The 26,571-nt window shown below is 36.6% G+C and overlaps 1 protein-coding gene across 1 annotated transcript; it reads right to left on the reverse strand.

The window, feature by feature from the left end:
- Positions 1-1,659: 1,659 nt before the first annotated feature.
- LOC118262761 (uncharacterized) lies at positions 1,660-5,294 on the reverse strand. The gene is made up of 4 exons (XM_035574356.2): positions 5,165-5,294; positions 4,374-4,600; positions 3,295-3,475; positions 1,660-1,986 (listed from the first exon to the last, which is right to left on the reverse strand). Exons 1-4 carry the CDS (start codon positions 5,193-5,195, stop codon positions 1,796-1,798), a joined length of 630 nt encoding a protein of 209 aa, XP_035430249.2. The 5' UTR covers positions 5,196-5,294; the 3' UTR covers positions 1,660-1,795.
- Positions 5,295-26,571: the final 21,277 nt, after the last annotated feature.

The raw sequence follows: 26,571 nt of genomic DNA on the forward strand, positions 1-26,571 counted from the left end.
AATTGCGCTCATTTTAAATTTGTTCGTATAAAACACACATTAATTTCTCATTTGCCTGAAATGGGGGATACGTGCTCCAATAATAGCCTGACATGTAATTACAATTATTATTTGGCTGTTACGATAATTATGCTTTTGCCGCTGTAATTGAAAAAGTTTGCCATCGATATAGACCCCGAACTGCTTGAAATTACAATTTTTATTGTTATTTCTTCTCTCCTGATTTATATCAGTTTTATTTGGCGGTTATTACTATTTGAACTTTTAATAATACGCCCGAGCGAGCGACGTGACCAAGGATTTCATGACGAATTCGACGTAATAACTCGAGTGTAATTTGAGAACTTACAAAGTGATTACATTGTATTTGTTGGCTTCGCTTCATACGATTTGAATCCTACGCGTACATCAAGATGTGGTAGGTACAAAATAATAGTTCCCAGTAATAGCATCTACGGCGAACTTTAGAGCGATGTGGGCGTCTAATAATCTGACTGGTCTGACACAGGCAGTTAGATAGTTTTGTATACAACGTCATTACAATAGTGCAGTGGAGTCAAGTGGTCGTCATTAAACAAAAGCCCAACGGTTACCGAAACTGGCAGCACCACTTGAATGTTCGAGGAGCGATTTAACTTTTTGTAAAGTGCAACACTTTCCCAGCCCCCGCGTAGGGCCCTTCAAAACGCTACTGCGTTTAGACAAATGAACAGCGTTGCACCCTTCACGGCACACGACATGCGACACTGAACTAGAATTTATGGAAGTGACTTGCGTAATTTTGTTTGGGCGTGAATTAGTATTATTGCTATAGCAAAGACGCGTTAATTTGGTCATAGCGCTTTTTATGTGTAATGCCTTGTTTTGTGTCTCTTAGAATTATTGAATTATTGATAAATATATGGCACAACAAGACTTTCACAAAATAAAGCACTTCTTACCATCGGATTTCGCATTGGATAAAATCTTTGTAAACTAAGCTAAACTCTAAATATTTTGTTCAGTCTAAAACTTCTGCACTGACTGACTCAGTCGAATATATTTAAAACCATTTGGTAATTAATAAAAACTCCTACTAATAACAAAATACCAAATAAACTGCAATAAAACCATGCAATACCGCTTCCAGTCGAAAACAATTAGTCGCGACACACATCCGCCACAAAATGGCGGAACTCGTAGGACACAATAAATCAATTGGAGTGGGTGGTTGACTTTTCACTCAAATGTGTGGTTAATTGTAACCGAAAATAACTGTTGATCGAGCCACACTTAATTTGAGTGGTGCTTACAACGCAGGGGTTGTGTAGAGGGTGACTTCTAAAGTAATGGGTCCGTTGGTTTTGTGATTATTTCGATACTAATTTCCTAAACCGGCCGGAAATAGTACAGCAATTATACTTATTATTGTTTGTATATCGTGTATCATGCAGTTGTATGTAACGCACAGATTTTTACGAACACGCATGTGATATAAAAATTGTATTAAATATAGGTGAACAATACCTAATTGCCTTAAAGGAAGTATTATAACCTTTCATTTAGTTGGTATTGATTTGGTATTTTGGTATTTTTTAAGGTTATGTAACATGAATTAAATAATTCACGATATACCTATTACTAGGATGTAGAAAGAGCAAGTTCAATAAAACAAGCGAATTTATTCACAAATGATCCCTTTTATTGACGTTTTCGGATACATACTCGTATTACAGCACTTTTGTTTTTATTTTATTCACATAAATATAAAAAAGTAAAGATAAATGAATAAAAATATCACTTCGAAGGTGTTTCTTTAGGCCGATTCTTCTGGCCAGTAGAAATCTATCATCTTCTTGAGTTTCTCGTCAATCTCCTTGCCTTCAGGTGGCTGTGGGCCGAGGATGAACACGAACTTCTCGTGGCAGTCCATCATGCCAAGATACTGTCCTTCAATGACCTTCAATCTCATCGGATAGCGGTGGAAGTCTGCTAGATCGAGTTTTGCTACGAGAAAAAAATTGCTTAATATAATATTGTCATATAATTGCTGAAGAAATGTTTGAAGAGTTACCTAAAAACCTATTTTTGTCAGATGAGATTATGAGTGGCATGAAATTAATAGGTGGCTGACAATTGCCATTAACCAACAATGAACATTGCTATTATAAAGAACTAGCTAACGTCGGATAAAGAGTAGTCTATTTATTACTCCAGACCATAATCTACCCCTGTTCCAAATTTCATCCCGATCGCTTCAGCCATTTTGACGTGATTGAGCAACAAATATACACAAACATTCGCATTTATAATATGAGAAAGATAAGATAAGACTTTGATAATAATTAACCCGTCACAGGATCGGTACCTAAGGATTCTTTCTAGGTGATAGTCTAACTTACGACCACCCAAGTTTAAAGGCAGTTAGTTTCTCAGCTCTTTAAACTATACTCTATAGGACAGGGACAGGTGTAGACATAAGGATTATACAGTCACCTGCTTGAAGTCAACGGATTCGTGTTATAAAGGGATTTAATTCTGTATGCAATTGGTATGAATAATAGCTATGAATATGCCTTATGTAGTAGCATGCATTATAATTACTTATTTCATAATAAAGGCTGTCAAGGATGAACAAATTTGATTAGAGTCATACTTTCTGACTCTGAATATCATCATCAAGAGTACCTACATATTATTTTTTTTTTTTTTTTTTACATTTAATGGGTCGACGTTTGACCGCTATCTCACCTGATGGTAAGTGATGATGCGGCCTACGGTGGAGCACGTCTGCCCATAAGCAACCTATCGACCTACCATACCTATTTATATTATCTTCAGTATACTTGAATGTATAACTCTTACTAATTACTATAGTGTCTTAAGGTTCAGAATAGAATTAATACTTTACGTTCGGATAAAAAATAAATTTAAGTGTAATTTCCCCCTTTTTTTGAGGGGGGAAAATCATCCAATATTTTTTCCAGCTTTGGGCGAGGCGAGAGGGAGTGTCTAAAAACCACCCCGTTCCTAGTCTTGCTTTTCGAGCCGGAACCCCCGGTAAACCCGCTAGGTAGTCCGCAGCTCCAGATTAACCCTACTAGGTCCCATCGGTGATCGGATGGCTCTATGAGGTGCGACACAAAGATGACAGGCCTTCATAACTTTCTGTGATGATAAAAAATAGACTTTAACACGTCACGTGCGGACAGGGCCTATAACACCTCGTCTAAGTCGCGCTTGTAGTGCGACGAGAAAACAGTGTCACAGGGAACGTGTTCAGTCAAAGAATTAGACTTCAAAGTGAATTTGTACCTGTAGGAGGAGGCATTTGCAGAGTCCTGTATGATCCGTCACCTTCAAGTTTCTCCAAATAATAGTCGCGGCTTTTGTTGAAGCCAGGACTTGCGCACGGAATCTGCATCTTCAGCACAAGGTTCTCCCATTTCAGGTTCTCCACGAATTTCCCAATCAGTTCTTTTAAATCATTGCGTTCCTGTTATTATGTAATGGAGTTAGAAAGATTTAGTATATCCTTATGATAATATTGTAGTAGGTAGGTAGTAGGTGTTCATAAGTTATATTCGTAGTTATACTAATTGTGAATTGGCATTAGGTAATACTAGGTATTATTGTATTTAAGTTTAACCAAAATATATTTGTTTGTGGTTATTATTGACTACTTAATTTATTTTTAAAGTTATGACTAAACAAAAACAAATAGAACCAATGTGTACCTAACAAAAACTTTCCTTTAAAATTAGTCTTATTCATTTCAGAATTTTACACGTGGGTGAGTCATGCTTTGGTATGAATGGGCCGGTATGACTGAAATATACTACGGGGTAACAGAAAACCAGCGCAAGACTTGCGCTGGGTTCAGGCTCAGTTTGGGGGCCTACTCCGGTTCTCGAATCCGAAGTTTCGTTTAATTTTCGGCCGTAAGTTTTATTGATTTACTAATAAAATTACTTAAAATAACGTTTTATTTTTAATTTCAAATCAAAACCTTTTATTTATCTTCATTTCATTCGTTAATTTTTGTTCACAAAGGTTCGCATAAATGGAATTGTAGTGCGAAATTTGCGAAGTTTCCGACGAAACTTAGTTTTTCGTTGAATTAGAGTAGACCCCCAGGGTGGGTCCAGGTTCGTCGTGTGAGTCAGGTTACCGGAGGCTCACTTCTCCCCTTTCCATCCCGAGTCCTCAAACCCTTAACCTATAAAAGACCGGCAATATACTTGTAATTCTCTGGTGTTGGACACTCGTCCATAAACGGTGCCGATACTACTATACGCTTACCATCAGGTGATTAAACAGCAATGTTGCTACCTTTTATCCCATAAAATTAACTTGTTTTTAGTGTTCCTGTTGATATTTATACTATTTTATACCTGATCATTAACAGCAGTGAAGCTAACACAATGAGTGTCAACGCCTCCACTGGACTTCTCCATCCTCAAATGCAGGAGGTGCCAGGAGCCGATGGCACTGCTGTCGTTGAAGGAGAGGCCCTGTGTGAACTCCTGGCAAGTTGGATGCTTCTCCTGCTTCTCTCGTCTCTCGCTCTTGTCGTGTGAGTGATGTGCCATAGCGTCCACGGACGCGTATAGCACGAGCACTGGAAATTAGTAATTGAGGTATATGTTGAAACAAATATATCATAAGGTTGAAACAAACATATCACACATCTCTGTCATATCTATGTCGTTGGTCAGGTGGTCGCAAGTGCGATTGCCGGATAAGGGGTCTCGGGTGCGATTCCCAGGTCGGGCAAAGCATTGTTGGACCTTTTCGGTTTTCCGAAAATTTCTCAGTGGTAGCACGGAGTCTGGAATTGTGCCCAGTATATGGCAATAGGCTCACCCCCTATTACATGGGACTTATAACACAAATGGTGAAAAGTGGATTTACATTGTATAGCATTATTACTGCCGTAATGTGCATCTCTGCCTATCCCTTAGGGGATTAAAGGCGTGACGTTGCTTTGTCACATCTTTGTTTTCCCGTATTGATGTAAAAGTATAAACCCATTTTACATCAGGTACTTCCGTTGTGAGTTTCATGTAATAAGAGGTGAGGCTAGGAATGAGTAAATAAAAATGTATTTTACTTAATAGATCAGTTTAAATTATATTTTTTTTGTATTGTGTGAAATTCAAAATATATGGTGTAAAATAAATACCTGTGAAAATTAATGTGATAGTCGGCGACATGTCTGAAGCTGGGCTGCGCAGACGCAACTGCGGTAATGAACTGAATGACTTGATTGCGACTAACGACACTGGGATTAGCAAATGTATCGCACATTCGAAAACTATGGACAAGGCGAATCAAGAAAGAATGTTTTTAAGAGTAAATTAGTTTTAGTCGTGGTATGCGACTTTGATTTTTCTAAAGAGTTCATAGAAAACATAATTAAGTTCCAATTTGGTCGTATTGTGGAGCATTTTAATATACGGTACTTTTGTCGGTAACTATAGGTGCATAGCCATTTGAAGAAGAAGAAGAACGTATTTTTGAATAGCAAAATTAATGTTGGGGTTACTATTCAAAATAATCTAGATACCAATGACAATATTTTAAAAAGTTTGTGTGTTCCAGTAAATTTCAATGAAAATTTAATTGAATTCAAGCGTTATTTACTGCTAACCCCATAACAAAAGCCTCATCCACGGATCCATATGTTGCGCGTACGTCGTTGTCCCGATGACCGCATAGTAAACAGAATAAACAGCGACTTCCCGTCTCTGTCCCGAGTGAGACGAGACAATTCCTCGTAATATGATAATACTAATCAATCCTTTTAGCAGGAAAATGATTTGGGAGCTATTTAGGAGATTCGCCCTTGTCTAATGACATTAGGTAGATAAAAACCGTTTAAAAATAGCGCCTACGCCTTATAATCCTAGAAGAAATATCAAGGGGACATTAAAATTAAATTATAATCACCCTATATGACGCCTGCCGGGCAAAGTGTAGCCAGTCCGATTCCCGCATGGAGCAACTGTTTGAGTGATCCACAAATTGAATCGTATCGTAAACATACAAGATGTTTGTAAACGCACCCACGACACAGGAGAAAATACTAGTGTGGGGTAATGTTTAAAAAAAGCCCGCATAAGCTCATCCATCAAGCGTAATTTTCTCTTATGTAGAGGTAAAAGAGGTTCATGGGCTGTTCATGGTCTTGAGATGACAATGCAATGTAACAATATCCTGATATTAGGAAAAGTTTAGTTGTATAACATGTATTGCTTCATTAGTGAAATCATTGCCATATTAAAGGAAAACAACTTTTAGATCAATATTTTAGTCTCTTGTGAAAACAAGCCTGGTTCACAGTTTAAATATGGTTATTGTATGTTGCAAAATATTTAATACATCATACATAAGTGTTCTGTTACCGTTGGACCACAAGCGTTCCGAAACTCCTGTGTGGTTAAAGACAAAGAAACACGACTGCCTTTTGTTTTGCATTTATCCATCAACTGCTTGCGAATTGTTACCATTAAACCATACACTCAAAATTACTCCTTCACCCAAAGCATGAAGGTAGGTTTTTCTATAAATGTATAGAAGTCATTGGTCCTATATTCAAAATTGTACTTTTAGGTCTTGAGTGAAAGTAGATTTTCGAGTAAGTGTGTGGTAGTAAGGATTCGCATGGGGTTGCGGTTAAGTGCGCACGCGCTTCTTGTTGAACACTTGATTACCATCCTTTGTTGCTTCGCATGAGGTGTGACATCTGTCGTTTCTTTACGAGAAACCCAAATGACTTGTTCTTAGTAAGTGTTTGTTTTAAGTAGAAGTTGGTGCATAGAGCTGTGTGGGCTATTGTTTCCAGGTACCCGTGGTACTCCTGTGGTACTCCACAAAATACTCCTGCATTTATATCTGTTAAAGATAAAATCAGATGCACTTTATCTTTTTAAGTAAAATATGAATCGGTAACATACATAGCTGTGTAGCAGATACTACGTGTGTAAGCGTAAGAAATGCGTAAACGGCTACGTATGCAGTGCGTAAAGGAAGCGTAGTAGATGCGTAGACTGCTACATAGTAGGTACGTAAAGGAAGCGTAGCAAATGCGTAGACTGCTACGTAGTGAGTGCGTAGAAGCAGCGTAGTAGATGCGTAGACGGCTACGTTGTAGGTACGCAGAAAAAACGTAGCAAATGCGTAAACAGCTACGTAGTCAGTGCGTAGAGGAAGCGTAGACGGCTACATTGTAGGTACGTAGTGGAATCATAGCAAATGCGTAAACGGTTACATAATCAGTGCGTAGAGGAAGCATAGACGGTACGTAAAGGATGCGTAGCAAATGCGTGAATGGCTACGTAGTGAATGCGTAGAGGCAGCATAGTAGATGCGTAAACAGTTACGAAGTTCGTCGTAGCGTATAATTTGTAGCTATTTATTTCTTACGCAACACCTGAATATATTCAGCAGTTGTACTTATTAAGTTGCACATCGCATAAATAAACACAAATTAAAGTTTCACAATAGAAATCATTACACAAAGTCATTAAGTTATTAGTTATTTATCGTTTCCCATATCTCAGAGAAATAGAGCTTGGCAGAAATTAGCAACACTCAACAAACACGCATTGCCAATTAGGCAATTATGAATGTTACTTCATTGCCAATTTATACCGGACAACTGACAATAAATCATTGGTAGACGTCGCGGGCTCATTAAATCTGTTATTAGGTAGAAGGTACTCGTACTACACTCATTTACCTACATATATTATACATGCGTGACTGACTGTATGGTTTCTGTTTAGTAGCTGAATGATTGTTTGGTGTGCAATGTTTTGCTGATTTGATTTCCGTGTGAGAACAAATTGTTGATTACAATATATGGGGTAAACGAGTATATGGATCTCCTGGTGATAAGCGATGAACGGCGCCCATCAACATTTGTAAATCCAAAGCAATTGTAGTGCATTGTTGATTTTTTGGGGAGGATTAGCCTTGAGTACCCTTAGCACGAGTTTGTTTTACGTTGAACGAAAAAGAACTGATTGGTTGGTTCCTTTGTGCCGACCAATCAGAGCTTCGAACGCGCTCTCGCTCTCGTTTCGTTTTCGTTCAATATAAGGCAAACTCGTACTAAGGGTCTCCCTCATTTTTATAATATATTAAATTATATTTTTAAACAGAGGTTACAATTATATGTTTGGTACATTTTAAGTGCACCTCTGCTTATACTGTCAGGGTATAACTGTTATTTTATTAGATGTTACACTCTTACACGCGTGTAATTTATAAAATATGGCTAATGGTGAATGACCGTGTCATCAATCACCCAATACTAGGTATGTATCGACATATATGGAGTGGAACTTTCTAAAAGTATATGAATCCAAATTAGAAGGTGACATGTCTCGTGTTAACACCGAGTGAACGATTGTTTTTTTCTTATTAATACTAATACATAATAATAAACCTGAATATTGAATGTTATAATCTATTTACTTTGTTTATTTTCTTATTAGCTTAATGCTTATTTCAACTTTTGTTTGTTTGTGTCGTTTTTTCTGTTTATTGTGATCGTTATTGATGGATAAATTGTAAAAACCTTGAATGCCAATAACAGTTCAAGAAATTATTCTACTAACAATTACCTTACGCGTCATCAATAATTAGGTAAAAGATATTGAAAATGATTTTATCAATTTCCGACCAATGTATCGTCACACTTACTGAAGAAATTCATGCAAAATAGCGCGGAGTTAGAAAAGTCTTTGCCGACCACTCGACCAACGAAGCAGCCCGTTTCCCACCAATACTAACTACTGAGTTAAGTAATTGGTTTGGTGCTGAGTACTTATAGAAAATTTCAGACTCAAAAACTGTAGGTAATAATACTCGTACTAACGTGGCCCGAATAACCAATCTAACACTAAATGGACACTACGTTATATGTATTTAATTTATGCTGTAGTCTACCTAATCAAAGCTCCAATATATATAGTTGGAAAAATACCCTGCTTAGTAATACCCAATAAATTATTCCTTTATTTCATATAATTTCTAGATTCAGGTAATGATGTCAATGTATTCATGAGCTCCTTGACTCTTCAAGCGATATAATTTGTATACGTACTTAATTCATATAAGACCTTGGCTGAATTAAGCTAAGTTATAAACAAACAAAATAACTTCATGCTCTGTGTGATTGGTAGAGGTGTCGATACTCATTTTTTTTCAACGTCGCGCCTTTTATCCCCCAAGGGGTAGGTAGAGGTGCACATTACGGCACGTAATGCCAATACGATGTACACCCCCTTTTCACCATTTGTGCTAAAAGTCCTATGCAATATAGGTATGTATGTGTATAGGCGGTGCGCCTATTGCTATATACTGGGCACAGTTCCAGACTCTCTGCTACTATTGAGAAATTTTCGAAAAACCGAAAAAAGTCCAGTAGGTAATACTTTGCCCGACCCGGACCTCTTGTCCAGCAGTCGCACTTGTGACCACTAGACCATTGAGGTGTCGATACTTATGTATATGCTTATTTATTGTTGTTTGTCAGTCCTAGGTACCTTCTTAATAAGAGTGTTATAAATAACTTTGTGGGATAAAATTAATATTAATAATATTTTTTGACAAATAAGTTGAAGAAAATGAAGAAAAATCGTGTGTGGCTAAAGGCAGAGCTAGTTGAAAATAAAAAGCATTATTAAATGTTCCTATTTCTGTAGCAGGGTACGTCAGCGCAACGTTGCCTCTAGTTTATGTGGCTCTGTTATCTCTGGAGATTAGATCGGGCGCGCCACGACTTCACGCCCACTCCGGCCACCAGGGGGCGCTGTAGGACACGGACCTATGAATATACTTGTAGAACTGATGAAAGCTCGCGTGATAATGTTGTTTTATAATAAAATTGTGATGCCTTATTGTGAATGGGATAAGGAGTCAGAATTTCTTATAAAAACAATGTCTTTGCAATACACTGAAAACAAATTAAAGTAACCAACGATTACTGTAATCGCATGGGGTCTTAGGGTCGTTTTCCAAGGTTGCCATATTTTTTTGGAATAAGCCGGTAAATGAGTAGACGAATCACCTGATGGTAAGCAATCCCCACTTTTACTTGAAACACCAGAGGCGTTATAAGTGCGTTCGAGCCATTCGTGCCGAAGCATGGCTCTCCCAAACTTAAATATATATTTAAAAAAAAACAAAATTTACAAAATTCTTAAAAATTGCATTAAATCTGTAATAGTTCGTGTATCAACGTCTGCCTTACTAAAAACGGTGTTGATAAAAGTTTTAATTCCTTTAAATTATCCCATTAATATTTAGTTTGACATGGTAGAAGTTAGAATGCTAGTGCTCAGACCAGCGATGCATTCAATCGGTACTTAGTCTACCAATTAAATTCGAAGCCGAACATAAAACTAATGTGGATAATAATTTTCTGCAACTTAATTCAATTTGAACGAACACTACAATTACCCAATCAGCAAAAGTTTTAAAACATAATTAAAACTACAATGAACTATAAAAATTGGAAAAAATATATCGATGGAGGTAGTATACAGTTTATGAGGTTTTAAAAACTCAATATCTTTTTCTATTCGGTTTTTAATTTTCGCTCATAAAGAGTCTTAGATATAATGAAATAATTACTTGCTAATATACTTTTATTGCTTCATAAGAACGCAGTTATTACAGTACAAATAGGAAAAAGACTATCTTTGCAAAATTTACGAGCAATACAAACGTCTAACATTAAATATTTTCGCTTATTAATTGAGATGTCTAAGTACTTAGTTTCCCATGAGATAGTTCGCGCTTCTGTTGTCGTGTTTATTGATTAGTGAGTTACTTTTTAGCTTTAGTTTTATGTACTTTTGTCTTACTGTTCACTGATTAGAAGATATCATAGTAGTACATAGTACTTAAGGTAAGCGTGTGAACTTGTGTACGTTAAACTAAGTGGTTTAGTAGCAAATTATTATGATTTAGATGTTCGATTGGTCCCAATTAACTACTACTTGATTAGTTTTTAGTTTTATATTCAAGTATCTTAGTAGTAATTGAATTATAGATGCATTTGTAATTAAAATTGAGCTTTCTAACAATATGTATACATAAACACCTAATGCCAGTCAATTCAAGGAATTCTGTGCGTTTGTAATTAATTTTTCAGAATGTCCTGAATACGATGAATAGATATTAGATCTATCTGATCCAAAATTGACAATCACCTAAACTTTAACTATTTAAAGAATTTTGTGGTCGAATAACGATTTAAAACGTTGTTCTATTACAGCTGCCCACGAATCAGACAAGCAGGTGATCTGATCCCGGGGCACCTGCATTAGCGAAATCATTTTTCTTCAACATCCATTAAAACTGTTATAATTGACGATGGCTAAACCGCAGCTCTTTTGTTCTCGTCCGTTCCGTGGACATCCCGGCGTGGTTTTAATTACTGCTGGCCAAATGCGTTAATGTAATCAAAGCTCAATACATCATACTCGCGCTATCGCCCCGCCTCGGTTTGATTAATAATTCTAATGAGCGGCGGTGCCAAACGAGTTAATTAAGCGTTCGTTTTTTACCAGTCGGTGCCACCGCGGCTGGTAAACGGGCGCATCAATCACTGCTTTGTGTCTGCCGCCGAACTTCTTAATGATTGAAATGATGCCAGACGCTGCCCTCTGACCGCGCCGCCCAGCCGAGCGCCCTGCCCGTGAGTCTCTAGGAACGGGTGCCAAGTGATACGATTACTGTGCTACAGGGTGGTTTCGACAACGAAAAGTCGAAACATTCAACTTGTGTCGTACATTTGACATTGTTTTAAAAGATTTTTCATAACACCGCAGGTAGATTCTTATAAGGTACCTAATATTTTCGAGTGAACGGTTTCCTTGGAAGCCTATGTTAAGGTTTTAACTTCATGTCAAAATTCATATTTTTCCTTTTAACATAGGCAGTTAATTTGTCTGTTCCCAAACAAAAACGTTGCCAAAACACCTCCAACGCAACAATAAAAAGACTGTAATGAAGTATCAACACAAAAACTGAAGCAATTAGGACAATCAGTTTCTTAATATTAAAATGTAAGATGTAGGTATAATAAAAAGAGATTTAATAAAAACTAAGATATCCTAATGTAATATCTAGACCGGTAGCTACAAGATTTTGGTACATACATAATGTATTAATGCCCCAGGCTCCAGCCACCTACCAGCCAGCACCAACAACATTAAAAAATTTACATAAAGCATTCCCACCAATCAGTGCACTGCCTTCCATATACTTACTACGTACGTACCTATTACTTTTATTAAATTAAAGTTTGCTACCTACATTCTTCGCTAAATCGAGTTTTTAGCTATTAACTACATCATAGCGTAGCCGTGTTTGCAGGGTATAAATATGTATGAAATAAATGTTTATGCCTCAGGTATCAGGAGTTCTGAATACCAAAATATAATTCCATCATTTATAAAACGACAAATCAAAATATCATTGCCCGGGGATGCTCTACGAGACAAATGGCGAGCATTAATATGAATCAAAACAGTTTATTCTGTAAAACTAGCGGGCCGGTGCTCCTCAAACATTATCAATCATTTTCGCTGCGGCCGCGGGCAGAATAGCTTTAATTTGATAAAACGCAATTAGCTACCAAAAAGAAATCTAATCTCAAGAGGCGGCTCCGACTTTTTTGGCCGCCATCTTTGGAGTTCCACATTGACGCCTCGAATAAATAGAATGAATTACAAAGCTAACTATAACGAATGCTTAATAGAAACAAAGCTTTGGCTAATCAAGACGACTTTGATAGATGGACACCTAATCGAATAACACATAAATTGTTACTTACTTCTTATTGCGGCTCACAGAAAATTAGTGCAGGAGTTGTATGGTGAGCTTACAAAGAGTGCTCTAAATGAATATTTCTATTTTCTTATGTTATAAACGCGTGTTTTCTACGATTGAATGGTCGTTCAATTTAGTGGCGAGTCATTCCAGTGGCAGTATCAAGTGGAACGCGCGCCGCGGGGTTTAATGTCTAATTCACCGCGCTACCAACAGGTGGCGGCTGCGCGGCTTTTCAAATCTGACAGACGCCATTGCCTTTACGTCAGAAAGCCGCGAATAAAATTAATGATGTTCGCGCCTTAATGACGTTTCACGACGCCGCTCCATTGTGTCCGTAATACAACAATTATTGAGATCATTTATTAAGTTTATTGATCTTTTAACTTAATCTTTTATTTCGTAATTTAGCTCCGTGCGAGAGCGCGAACTCTGAAAAAAATATCTCATATGCGGAGGTATTTTTTGGACTATTTTTGTCATTATACGGCGTGATGTGAGCGGGTCTTTGAATATAGAGGCAATTACTGCCCCGCATGTGGTTTGATTATGTACGACGGTTCCATTCCATCTAGCGATGAGGCTATAAAACGCCGGTAAAAACATTACTAAAACCTTTGCGAGCCGTCATTTTTGAGCTTCCGTTGCTAAATTGATGCTGATGTTATGCCATTGTTACAATTTTGTGAACGTTAGGTAGAGAGGAGTTTACTTTTTTGTCTTTTAAAGTAGATTAAGTTTTCGGATGGCGAGTGGTTTTAGTGTGCGGTATGGCTGTGTGTGTTTACAGTTTGTGCGGGCTGTGGGAAGTTGCCGCCGCTGTACACGTAGTTAATGTTAATTAGCAGTTAGTTGACAGTTAGGTTCCTTTGACGCCGGGAAATGTCGAAGCTTTGCCATCTTAGTGCTATTAAGCCCGAGCTCGACTGGCATGCTAATGTCTTCGCTTGCTGTAATTTAGTGAACATGTTACGGGTGCAGTTAACTCAAAATTTTGATTAGAAAGTTCTTAGAGAAGCATTATTCGCGTGTACGAATATTAGCCTTATGTATGTATAGTTGACGATGCTACTCTTTAGATTTTGTTATACTTGATGTGTATTAAAAATATACGGTGTAGTTATTTGTATATAGGTAGTACGTTCTACGTGCCTAACATTAAATACAATACGACGATATTTTTAAACTTTCAGGTCAATTAAAACCACAGGACAGTTGGAAAATAGCAGTAAAAGTACAAACAATAATATACCAAACTTCAAAGTCCATATCCCGATAACCTTTAACAAGCAGGCATGGAATTAGCACAAAGAAAATAGCCTGAACCAATTTCAGAGCTGTTATTACAATGTAACGTGCTGTAAGAGCACTTCACACCATCGCGTTACAGGCATTTGTTGCAAACAAGCGATGCCAAGGAAAACACGTACCGCAAAATGATATCTAATAAGGCAGCGTTAAGATTATCAAGCCGATACGCTTCCCTCAACGAGCTCCGATTTCCCAATAACATTCCGCATTACCTACTATAATTTCAAAGAACCTTCATACGAAGCAACGTAGATAATCCGTAATTCCTTGTCTTCGGTCCACGATCGGAAACCAGCGCAATTAGATGCAATCGTGTCGGAATTATTGTAATAACCAAAAAGAATCGATGGTCTAACGATGGGCGATCGCTGCGCAGCTATTGGCGCGGCACTCACCAATGCGCGCGCGCACGACCGCGCGTTGTTACCCGATCTACACGAGATAAGCTAATTATACAACAGCGGACGTTGATTGTTATTCTACTTTCCTCCTTTATTTTTCAGATGTTAAGCTTTCGGAGTATATCTTAATCGTACCCATACATAGAGCTCAAAGTTGTTATTAAAATATCGATCGGAAAGCGAAATACGTTATTATTGTATACGAATCGTCTAATCATTAACGATTGAATGGACCACCAACGATAACCATTACGGAAATTAAAACGGGGCTTGCATGTACAACATATGGGCCACATACCTTACCTACCTATGACCAGAAACAACATTCAATTAAATTGACATTTACAAATGTGTTTTCCACATTTACCCGTGTAAACACTAGGTGTAGGTTATTAAAAGTATTTTTAAATGTAGGCATGTTAGAGCTGTGTTTGTTATTGAAACACATTTTAATAATTAATAAAATAACGTATTAAATTAACGTTTTGTCATAAATGGATCTTATTTATCATAAATGAAATGTTTCCTCTTAGTAATATCATGAATGTTTCTGACCAAAATGTTCCTTTATCCTACCTAACTTAGCCGGTTATTTTAGGTAGTTTTTTTTTGAGGGGGAAAAATTATTCAATTACTTCTCCAGCTTTGGGTGAGGCGAGAGGGAGTGTCAGAATCGTACCGGCCAAAAACTACCCCATTCCTACTCCTGCTTTTAGAGTCGGAGCTTCGGCAACCCGGTGGTATTATTCATAGGTACTTAAAGATGACTTTAAATCATATATTGCACATATACTTACATTATAACAAATTGATACTTAAAGGATTTTTAAACCGGTCCTAAATAAATGTTTTCCAAAATATGTAAATAAAGATTGGATTAAAAATAAACTTAAGGTTACAAATTATTTAGCAATATTTCGGTACACTGGAAAGCAGTTTATTATCAAAATTTTTAGAAACACATCTAACTAACTAACTTAACGCTTCGGACTACAATGTTCCGGTGTTTTCATGGTTGTAACTACTGTAGATCCTGGTTTACAGTAGTTACAGCGGTTTTGGGAGGTTGGCTTGGGCTTTTATTGGTAAAAAAAAATTTGATAAGTTTTCTTAAAGTAGTGTTGTAATATACTTACCTATTCGTCTATCAAATGCTTGATAATATCTACAAAGTATTCTTTAGTCGGTCAGTAGAGGGACATATCTTAAGCATTACTGAGTAACATTTAGTTTACAATTTCATGTAATTAACGTGACATTTACACATATTAATACGTTGCCTTAGGTTATTTAATAATATCTCTCCTGAGGCTAGGGTTGCGTGTCATATTTAGTAAGCATGAAGCTCTAGATATACAAAATTCATACTAGTTAGTAATAAAACTGAAAATTATGTATCCTACAAGATAATACAAACGAGTACACTTTAACCCTTACATAGGGTTACAGTGTACTCGTTTGTATACTCGTTTGTAAACTCACGAAATACCTACTACTTTAACTAAATACTATAACTTTAGACTCCTTTAAAAATAGAACGAATAAAATTATACAAGACATTAATCTTTCATTATTATTATTAATGAACATATTATTTTTAGTAATAACGATTTACTCACGTAAATGACTGAGAAAAGCTCTACTAATTTCAAGTTACAGCGGGACTCTTATTCATGGACAATGAGAGAGAAAGAAAGAGAGAGAGCGAGAGAGAGAGAGATACTTTTATGTTGGTTCATAGTAGAGGCCTATTTCAGCTTGACAACCATAGTAGAGTCTAACATTATCCTGAATCGTAGGCACATTGGTCACGTATCAACGATTGGGCCGGCTCTCTTCATTGCGGAGACGTGCGCGCGCGTCGCATGCGCCGTGGGTGCGCATTAAACGCGCCATGGGTACGCGCAGACATTATGTGCATATTGTACATAATCGCTATATGTTTGTGTCAATTGTAGCTTAACGGTTGGTCTAGCTTTTGTGTATCTGAAATTCAGTATTCAAATCATCAGTATACTAGTATGATTCATACACATTTTAATATAAATATAATTATAATGAATAAACATAATAAAGAAGACTTAATATACATATATTCTAATACTAGCTGACCCAGCAAACTTCGTACCGCCTCAAACATTTTTCTCGCCGTTTAAAACTTCACTGGACTTCCACTCCATACCATCCATATGTTAATTTTAATTCAAGAACAAAATTTTCCGAATCGGTCCAGCCGTTCTCGAGTTTTAGCGAGACTAACGAACAGCAATTGATTTTTATATACAGAGAGAAATACTATAGATATGGACTAAATATATACATATACACTACAATATTGAAATTGCCAATTTATTACTTATTTTATTAATTTTAATACGATATTAAATTAATTCTAAATGCTTTGCCTGACAGGGTCCATAATTGTGACTTAATACTGTATTTTCCAACACCTGTGTACATTATGGAGGCAATAAATACTTTAATACTTGAATATACGTTTTAAACATATACTATAAATAATACCCAGACAGGAGGGCTTGGAAAAGGATATTAAATTGAAAATGAATAAAATCATGTCTGACCTGAAAACCCTTAAATGTATGTTAGTGAATGCGTGAACTAGGTTTATTAGCTGTTTTTATTTTCTGTTTGTGGTCGTGCCTTGTGAATTAAGGCATAAATAATGCAATGTTAACTAGTGAATGGTGAGTGCCCCGTGTATGAATATATGCTCATTATTGTTAAAATTTATGAATTCTATTAGGATTTTTGGTAGGTATGTCTCACTTATGTATCGTGGTTGCGTTTACAAACATACACATGACACCCAGACATGGAACAACTATTTGTGCATCGCACAAGAATTGTTCCGTACGGGAATCGAACCTGCGACACATTGCCAAACCGAACCGTGCTGCAAATTGAGGTGTCTCTCTCTTACGCACCTATATTTTGTACCATTCAATAATAATCAGTCTACTTAAAAGTAACAACCACATCAAGTTACAACCACGAGTCCTAATTCGACGTTATCGAATCAAAATTACAGCTAACTGCCACCAAATGGCGGAACATTGCCCGTGTTTTAACAACACCGACTTTACTCGACCGCATGTCATTTTATTGCTCCCCCCTATAACGCATAATTGTTTGCGGTCTAACCCACCCTTAAATACTTAGCGAAACGTGCTCACCTCGCCACTACGCATCGCAAATAATTCCACAAACAAACCATAATCATACCTATACATAATTTGTATAATTATTTGTCATTTGCAAGTAAATTGCTTTGGATTTTTATAATGTCATCTTCCGTAGCTCCGGGCCCTTAATGTTTTCAGACACGCCCGGTTTCATTGTTTGCAACATGTGTTACAAGTACTTGTATATTTAATTTAAATAAAAATGTTCGTTTTGTATCGTGCTAAGTTTTATAAATGGTTTCCTTCCTCCTAAAGTAGTTTTATGTATTATTTTTTGGCAAAAATCCTATGATAGTCACTATTTTGATCATTCGATCAGAGACTGTCAGAATAAACTATGAGAAAACAAAAAGAAAAGCCAATAGTTTAGATAGCAAAATAAAAGTATCGTTTTTAAAAGTACATAATATTTATAACAATATGATTATTTATTAAAAGACGCAGAAAGTATAGCTACATAAAAAGTGTGGCGAGCGCGACATAGCGGCGCGCGTGGGCGGCGACATGTACAACACATTTGTTCCGATGACGACCGCCACGGTTTTATTATAATTCATTTACCGTGTTTTAAACAGATACAGTATTAGGCGATCGCATTCCCCACTCAATTGTTAAGATATCAGGCCACATGAGCAGATCGACATTTCAATTCATAAAGATAGTGGAGACGCACGCTGCTCCGGTATATCTCATATAAAATATTTCTTATCTAAACTCTCACCCACAACGACATTTTATGCTTTAGAATAATTTACAGCTATCGGAAGAAGTAATAGTAAAATAACTTTGAGAACGAGCGGTTCATTATACTTTATAATACCCAAAATGACGATTAGACCCTGCAAATCATTACAACAACTGTTAACTGATAATCATAGAGTTATGAGGTTCCAAAATACTCGGTGAATTAAATTGAAATCGGCTTGAGACAAGAATCGGTAAAAAAACATTGTTGTCTTCGGCTTGCTCACCCACGGGAAATAATTGGCATATGAAAAAATACAGGAAGTCATTAGTGGCAAAGCGAGCGAGCGGCATCTATTTCACGAGAATGGTCGTTCCAATACCGTGACTGCGTGTCACACCGTGATTGCAAGGTGTGAAATGTGAATGAGGTTTTTTGTACACACTTGTATGGAACATTACTCATGTTTAATTTTTATTTTAACTCTGTTTAAGATTCCAATTAGTGGTAAGTAACTGCGCTGTTTTAGTTTTGATAAACGAGATCATCAAAACATGAAACCGTTACTCCTGTATTTTCGGAACGGAAGATACCTATGGCATCTACATCTAATTAGATTTTTCATATTCTGGCTATGAGAACTATTGAAAAGGACGACCACGATATTTTAAAATTGCATGACGACCAATATATAATTGACCAGTCATGTTTACGATTATTTGACCAAAACGACACAGACAAAACATTGAAATATTGCAGACAAAAGTTCCAAAATAATTACTAACCATTCATTTCAAATATCACGTCAGCTATCTAGGTGATGAATACCATACACCTTGAAGAAAGTTGTAAACTCATCAGTCAGTAACGTCTAATCGATATCATTCAAAATCGATTTCCTTACAGTACGGTGTGACAGGCGGCGTCTAACATTCGTCACTAATAAGCCTTATGTCCTCGCAATTTGACATTTCAGACATTTTAATTCACTTTTAATTCGACTTATGAATAGCTCTTTTACGCGGTTTGTACATCATTTTATATTCATTAATATGATACTAATGTGTCTCGTTATATGTGGCCAGTGTTGTGGGACGGCGCGCGGCCGTTAGCGATCTGTGTCACCTATTGTCGAGCCTTCCTACGATCGTTTCGGAACTACAATTCTTTGTGTTCGCCAGTTGTTATACTGGATGTACAGAAAACGGTTACAAGAGTAATTTGTAGCAATAAATGATATTTAGAGCGTATCTAATTTCATATTTTAAACATTATCTTTATCAATTTCTCGAATCGTAGATCCAGTAATTCATGTCTTCGTGATGTTTTTTTCCAGTTTTTGATATTAATGTGTCTTATTATGAGCAATTATTTATGCAAAGATAATAGCTCACAGCAATAATTTTTAATTACACGTCGTTAATTTATGTAACACATTCAGAATATAATGCTTTTGTAAGCTGAGGTTAAATATGATAATGTTATACACAAAATGGTTTCATCTGGAGTTCGGTGCTCGTAGACTGACTTTGAATGTTTACTACGGTAAACACAATTTGCGTGCTGTATTAATTAAAAACTAAATAGATTATATTAAAGAGACCTAAAGCGTGTCGTACTTTTACCAGTTTAGATTGAAAAATGTTTTGGTGGTGGTTTTATGGTCTGTTTATACAACAAATGTGCTATAGCGTCGATGACCAGCGTAGAGAGCCAGCACTGCGTCATAAAGCGAGTATTCAGAAACGACACCCATAAAACCTTTATGATTAGTCAAACCGCTGGCGAGGACGATTCATTATGGGCCATTATGCGTCGTGTTTATCGACTTACTCTATACAAGCCAATAAAATAACGAACGACCGAGATAAGAGGTGGACAGTCCTCTAATCTCCGGAACAAGGGACACTAATTCGATTGTGGTTTTGGTCGAGCCTTTTTTGGGGTTTACGGCACAAATTGAAGTGTTAAAAAAACTACAAATTGGCTTTTTCGAGGGCCATTCATTAGTTCCACGCTGAATGGCGTTCGTTGTGTCGTTTTCGCTCAATTAGTTAAACGGAAATTCGAGCTTCGGCGGACGCACACGGCGCTTACCTCGACCCCGCATCGCATCACATGTTTTGACGTTTTAAGTGTTATCACTAACATACGTGTTTTAGATGAATATGTTGAAAAGAATATTATATAAACTAAAGCTATCTTTAAATAATTTAACATTGTCTCATCTCGTAAATAAATTAAATAGAGAGATATCATCTGTTTCAGATACATAAGATTAACACAAATAATACTAATTTTATCTCAAAAATCTGCATACAGTTATGTTACACGAATAACTTAATAGTAAACTCGTGTTTTGAAAATATAAATTCTGTTTTTCTCAATGTTCAAGAGTAATTAACATTAATTAGTCATTCGATTCAAGTCAAAAGTTCTGGTTTGGCACGGGCATGTCTGCCGATATCGTTAATTAAGTAATTCATTGAATAAATTAGTGACTTGTTCCTCTCGGTCGATCAGACTCCATTATGGCATCCGTGATAGATTACCAGCAAGTTATTTCAACTATTTAACTTTCTATTTAACTACATAAATTAGGAATGGTTATGAAAGTTATTTGCAAAAAATACTCATACATTTAATGCTTTCATCGGCTCATTTAATATTTGTATTTAAGCGAATGCATTTGACAGCTGTACATTAGAAGAATATTATGATCGAGACAAATTAGTTTTCTATCAGAAGTAAAAGTTTTAGAGAGGTGTTCATGAGTGTAAAGGTTGGCACAGAATTGGATTTTATGTTTTAAATTGATATACGATGTTTTAACTGTTTGGCAGTACAAGTAATAAAATTAAACATTAAAATGCAGATGCATTATTGATAACAGAACGTTTACGGTTTCCGGTTAAAAGTTGTGTCAGACACAGCGTAGTAAATGTTATGTTAAGTAAGGTTTCGTTTGGTAAGTTTGTGTAGCAACAGATATAGGTAGAATTTGTATAAAAAGCTGCACGGTTGGTGCCGTGGTTCGATTCCCTCTCGAAGCAACTCTATCTTTGTGTGATCCACAAATTGTTGTTCCGGGTTTGGGTGTCATGTGCAGGTATGTGTGTTTGTATGTTTGTAAACTCACCCACGATACACGAGAAAATCATATCGTGAGGCAACGTTTCATAGAAGAAAGAACTGTGAAAACTTGATAAACATGTAAAGTAAGTTATTTATTATTACTTTATAAAAGTACCCCTTTAATGTCAATCTGTGTTGTCTTGTTGTAAATCTAAAAACGCAAACCCAACCAGCCCAGCAATCAATGTGATCTTTTTGCAGTTATGTTATGCATTTGTGGTAAAGAGTACAATATGAAGATGAAATGGTGTGATAGTTAAGTCAGACGTGATTCTATAAATCATAGAACATCAAGATGCACACCTGATGCAGGTACATTACAAGACAAGTCAGAACAACATTATCATGTTTGACAATGCAATTTGAGTTCTAGGCTCCCATAATTTAGATTGCCATCGACACGCCAATGAACACTAAAAAGGAAAAACTATTTCAATAATACGCCGTGTTAATTTGTTGTCTTCACGCAAAAGGTAAAGGAATTGACGATATCTTAACGTTTCGCATTTAAATTGCCATTTAAACATTCACAAATAAAACCAATAAATATCTATTTGTTAGCCATTTCATTTAGCCCACGCAATATCCGCGCAGGTGACCACTGCGCTGACACATTCTTTTACCTTAAAACACACACAATAAGTTGATTTTAACACATTTAGCGTATCGTTCGTATAGTTAAAAGCTGTATAATAGCGTTATCTTAGGGCCGGCACTAAATTGGGATGTCTCTGGCGAGCGTGGCGGGGCCTTATCAGTTTTGTCGTGTTCATCTTGAGTTGTGTTAGGCTTTACTCGGGATATTTATGTCGCCCCGCGTCGGGGTGGCGAGTGGCGAGCCTACACGCGACAATGTCGAAAACTTATTGTTGACGTCGCTCGCGGAATGTAGAATTCTATTCTGTTTTCATACAGAAATTGTATTGATATTTACAAGAGAATCGCGTAGGCTGAAGATTTACCTATATCTTACTCCGATTTTGGTATGTTCACCGAGCTGTGCTAATGTACCGTGCATGTACGATACAGGCTCTACAGGTTACCGGATTAAGGGTATCGTTTGAGTAATTACCGAGCTGCAGACGCTAATATATCGTAATTTAAACAAAGATGTCGTTTATGATCCCGTGGGCGCATTATAATGTGACAGTAACGGACGGATAACCGTCGATAGCGAAGCGACAACCCTTGCCGGACGCATCGGTTTGATGAAGCGCTTTTTTGATATTCTTTCACATTTTTTTTCTCCTTATTGTCCGTGGTCCATTGATAAACGGACAGGTATACGTACTCAGACAGGCGCCAACATTCCTCGCTCCGACCTCACACTTACTCGTTGCCTTATAAAAACGGGCACACTTTTTTATATTAGCACTTTTTGGACTTATTTGCCTCCCTTTGTGTTGGTCGCTGTTGTTTGTTTTGGTTATTAGAGCGGCTGTAGGAAGTGGACGCGATAAACCTATTGTGCCTAAGCGTTTTATTGTACCAATTTTGGATATCCGTTTTCATTTCACTTAAGAGATATCGGGTCCCGATGGTCGTTCGTAGTTACTTATTTATGTTACGTGTGAGCCAAATGATATCCATTAACACCTCGCCGCGAACGTAGTTAGGTAATAAATGTATGAGAATGTCATAAAAACTGTAGTGTAATGTTGTTAGTTGTCGCGTCCCAAGACGTATATTCATTAGCATAATGTGTTCATATTAAATGTTTTTGCCAGGTGTTAATTATAAAATTAATGGCATAAGCTGAACAGGCTGGTTGGTTTGTCGCTCCGGGCAATAAATTTAGCAAAAACAATGCGGAACTAATCGCATTAGCATTTTATGAATGGGCTGTTGCGTGTGACAAACATTTGAAAGTTGTGGTGTCACTCGGACTGACCGGAGTCCGACGGTTCACTGACATCCACGGACTGAGATCTTCATAATTAGGATATTTTGACAAACTTGTATTTGTCTTAGTTCAATTACCTTGCATTAAGAGTTTTGAGTAACTTCTGCGGATCAATTAGACTTGTCTATCATCACTTAAATTAACGTGAATCGAATTATCGCTAGTTGTATAAAAACAAAGTTGTATCAACGAATATTGCCTGCGGGGACGTGTCCTCAGCAGTCCGCAGCCTGACTCGCATGGTGTCCCAAATTAGGCACAATTAGAGTGGCTGGACCCGCCTCTGGTTTCTCGAGAAATTAATAAATAGGCGGTCGCATGCGCATCGTCACCGGATCCTTTACAAGCGCCGACTAATCGCTGCGTTTATGTATCCTAGTGCAATTTTGATTTATTTGCCAAACGGGTCATTTCCGGCACTAAATGATCATTTGGGATTGTTTAGAGTTCATTCATGGGTTTTTGTGTTTCGACTAATTTGTACAATGAATTGGAGAAGTTAAATTACGATTGACTTTTTTTGTTTTCGATAATTTGTTTATGTTTTGTGAATGGCAGGCAGGTACGTTGGATCGGTTCGTTTTATTTGATGTCACTTTTTATTTACCACCTTCGTGGGAAGACGTCATTACATTTAAGTCCTTGCATCTGTCTTTACCTATGTATGATTTGCTATATATTAGTCAGTAAATTACAATGTATTATGCACACAGATAAATAGGTACATAGGTACTCTGACATGGATAATTACCTAGATAACCACATTTTATAAATTGCAAGCAATCTAATGTTGTTTGTGTATAATGATTTCGCATGATTGCATTGGCCTTAGAAACTATTATTTGTTATTAGGATTGAAGTCAACCACAGTATGGAACTTAGAAGTAATTTTCCATATCAAAATCATTTTTGATTAGTAATTATGTAGTAATACATATTGTTAAGGATATATTGTATTCTGCTTACAGTTATTACCTCTGTTTATATCTGATTCAAAGTTTGCAATGTGTAATGCGGGATTTTCCTTCGGTTTCGAAGAACTAAATTAGGTGTAATAGAATATAATAGAACTAATTATTATTGTATACTCATGTTGCACGTTTCTTTATGTGATTAATTCAATGTTGTTTTGTTTTAAGCCAATAGAATTGCGTAAATAATAAATATGTTTTAATTGTTATTTCAAAGCAATACATATGTGATCTAGTTATTAGTTTATAATCTAAGACCATCAATAAACCATAGGCATTTGCTTTACACATGAAATCCCTGATCAAATACCAGCAAATGTCAATCTGCATTTAATTTTCGGTTTCACACTACGCGCCACTGTATCGCAGAGGGCGCCACAATCGATTTATAGGTACCGACGTTAACTGTTGACATAGGACAATGTTCCCCGTTTGATTACCTTGACCAAACATGGTATTGGCCGTTTTCTGGCTGACGATAACTCGGTAGGGTTAGTTTTATTTGCACGGGATCATTTCGACGTATCTTTGACACTTGAACGCCGAATTTCGAAGCAAATTTTAAGTTTTTGTGCGTTTAATGGAATGACAAATATTGTAGGAGATACCTCTACGTTGTGCTGCGTGTGTTTGATTTATAATTTGTATGGTTTAGTGATTTGTTTGAGTGTTCGATAAGGAATTTGGAAATATGGCGTTTTGTATAGGTTTCTACAAATAATTGACTAAAGCGGGCATTCAAATCCTTAAAAAAAAAATTGGCTTTGAATGTCAACTTTCGCTTTGGTTGACGTTTTAATTGTAACCACCACAGCAGTACCAAATAAGCGATATTGTATGAGAAATGGATACAATTTCTCGTGGCCGATGTAGAGTTTTGGCTTACCAGTTCACCACAAAGTGACAAGATGGAACTTCACTTATATAATTCTATTTTAAAAAGCGGTTCTATGACTCCATGTAACTTACCTCTACATACTATCTCACTACCCTCCAATACAACAATTAATCTACAAGTGCCGAACACAGAACATCCAAACTCCACAGCGATATCAACCAAGAACAACAATTGAATTAAAACCCAGTCCCTCTTATCAGCACCTCCATTGAGGAACGCCTTTTAAGAGAACACGTAAACGTACAAACATCGATTAAATCAATGAAAACCACCACTCAAACGTTGTGTCATCAAAGTCCTTGGTACCTATTGAATTATTCTTATCTCTCCACTTACAATACTGCTTGTGATGTCATCGGGCCCAAGCAGGTATCATTAAGTACCTTTAACTTTACCAACTTATCATTACCACCAATAAAAATATGTTAAGTCTTATGTAAAGAGGGATAAGGTTGAAATTATAAGTGTTGTAAGGTTTTCTCATGTGGTTTTAGTTTGTATTCGTTATCTGTATCCCGACTTGTGACACCTCGACCAGACCGGACGGATGGAGTTGTGTCTGACTGGGGGACCGAGAATTATTTTTTTGAAATTGTTTTATAGTATTTTCAATCAAAATATAACATTATAAAAATTTAAGAATAATAAGATTTGTTAAAAATAATGAAGATCAATGAGACCTAATTTATTGAAGAGGGAAGAGCTTCATTAATTTTCGATGACTTCCAAAATGTTAGGTACAAAAAAGTATATATGTTCCAAAATTTTGGGGTGGTTAACCTGGAAAATTCTTAGTAGACTAGTAAGAAATGCTTAAATCTCATAGTCAGAACTGTCTTTGGTTCTGATGAACTTCTTAAATACATTTTTAATATTTTTTTTTTATAACAATTTATCGAATTATAATTTTGTTTATAGTTTTAATAATAGTTTCATCACACTATATTAAAAAGCCGTCGCTAAGTCTGAACACCGACATGCGTAAGAGGCGCCAAGCAGATTAGATGGGCGCGCTCGCCTCAAATTAATTTGTTTTAAGACTAATAAACAGACTAATTAACCAATTGACAATTGACTTTAGAGCCTTTAGTGTGTGAGTGCGATAATACTTCTCCGTGTTACATTCAATGAACAAACAAATCGGATTTAAATTGGTCCCGTAAAACATTCAAATTATCGATATCAGATAACGTTACGACTTTTACTCACACGACGATTAATTTTTTTCAACAT

This window comes from Spodoptera frugiperda, chromosome 12 (genome assembly GCF_023101765.2).
Source record: "Spodoptera frugiperda isolate SF20-4 chromosome 12, AGI-APGP_CSIRO_Sfru_2.0, whole genome shotgun sequence".
In the NCBI taxonomy this organism is placed as follows: Eukaryota; Metazoa; Arthropoda; class Insecta; order Lepidoptera; family Noctuidae; genus Spodoptera; species Spodoptera frugiperda.

Coding starts and splice junctions, on each gene's coding strand:
- LOC118262761 (XM_035574356.2), bottom strand. CDS start 5,195: ATGTCGCCGACTATCACATTAATTTTCACAG. Junction 3,476..4,373: donor TCACTGCTGTTAATGATCAG/GTATAAAATAGT, acceptor ACATAATAACAG/GAACGCAATGATTTAAAAGA. Junction 1,987..3,294: donor GCAAATGCCTCCTCCTACAG/GTACAAATTCAC, acceptor TTTTTCTCGTAG/CAAAACTCGATCTAGCAGAC.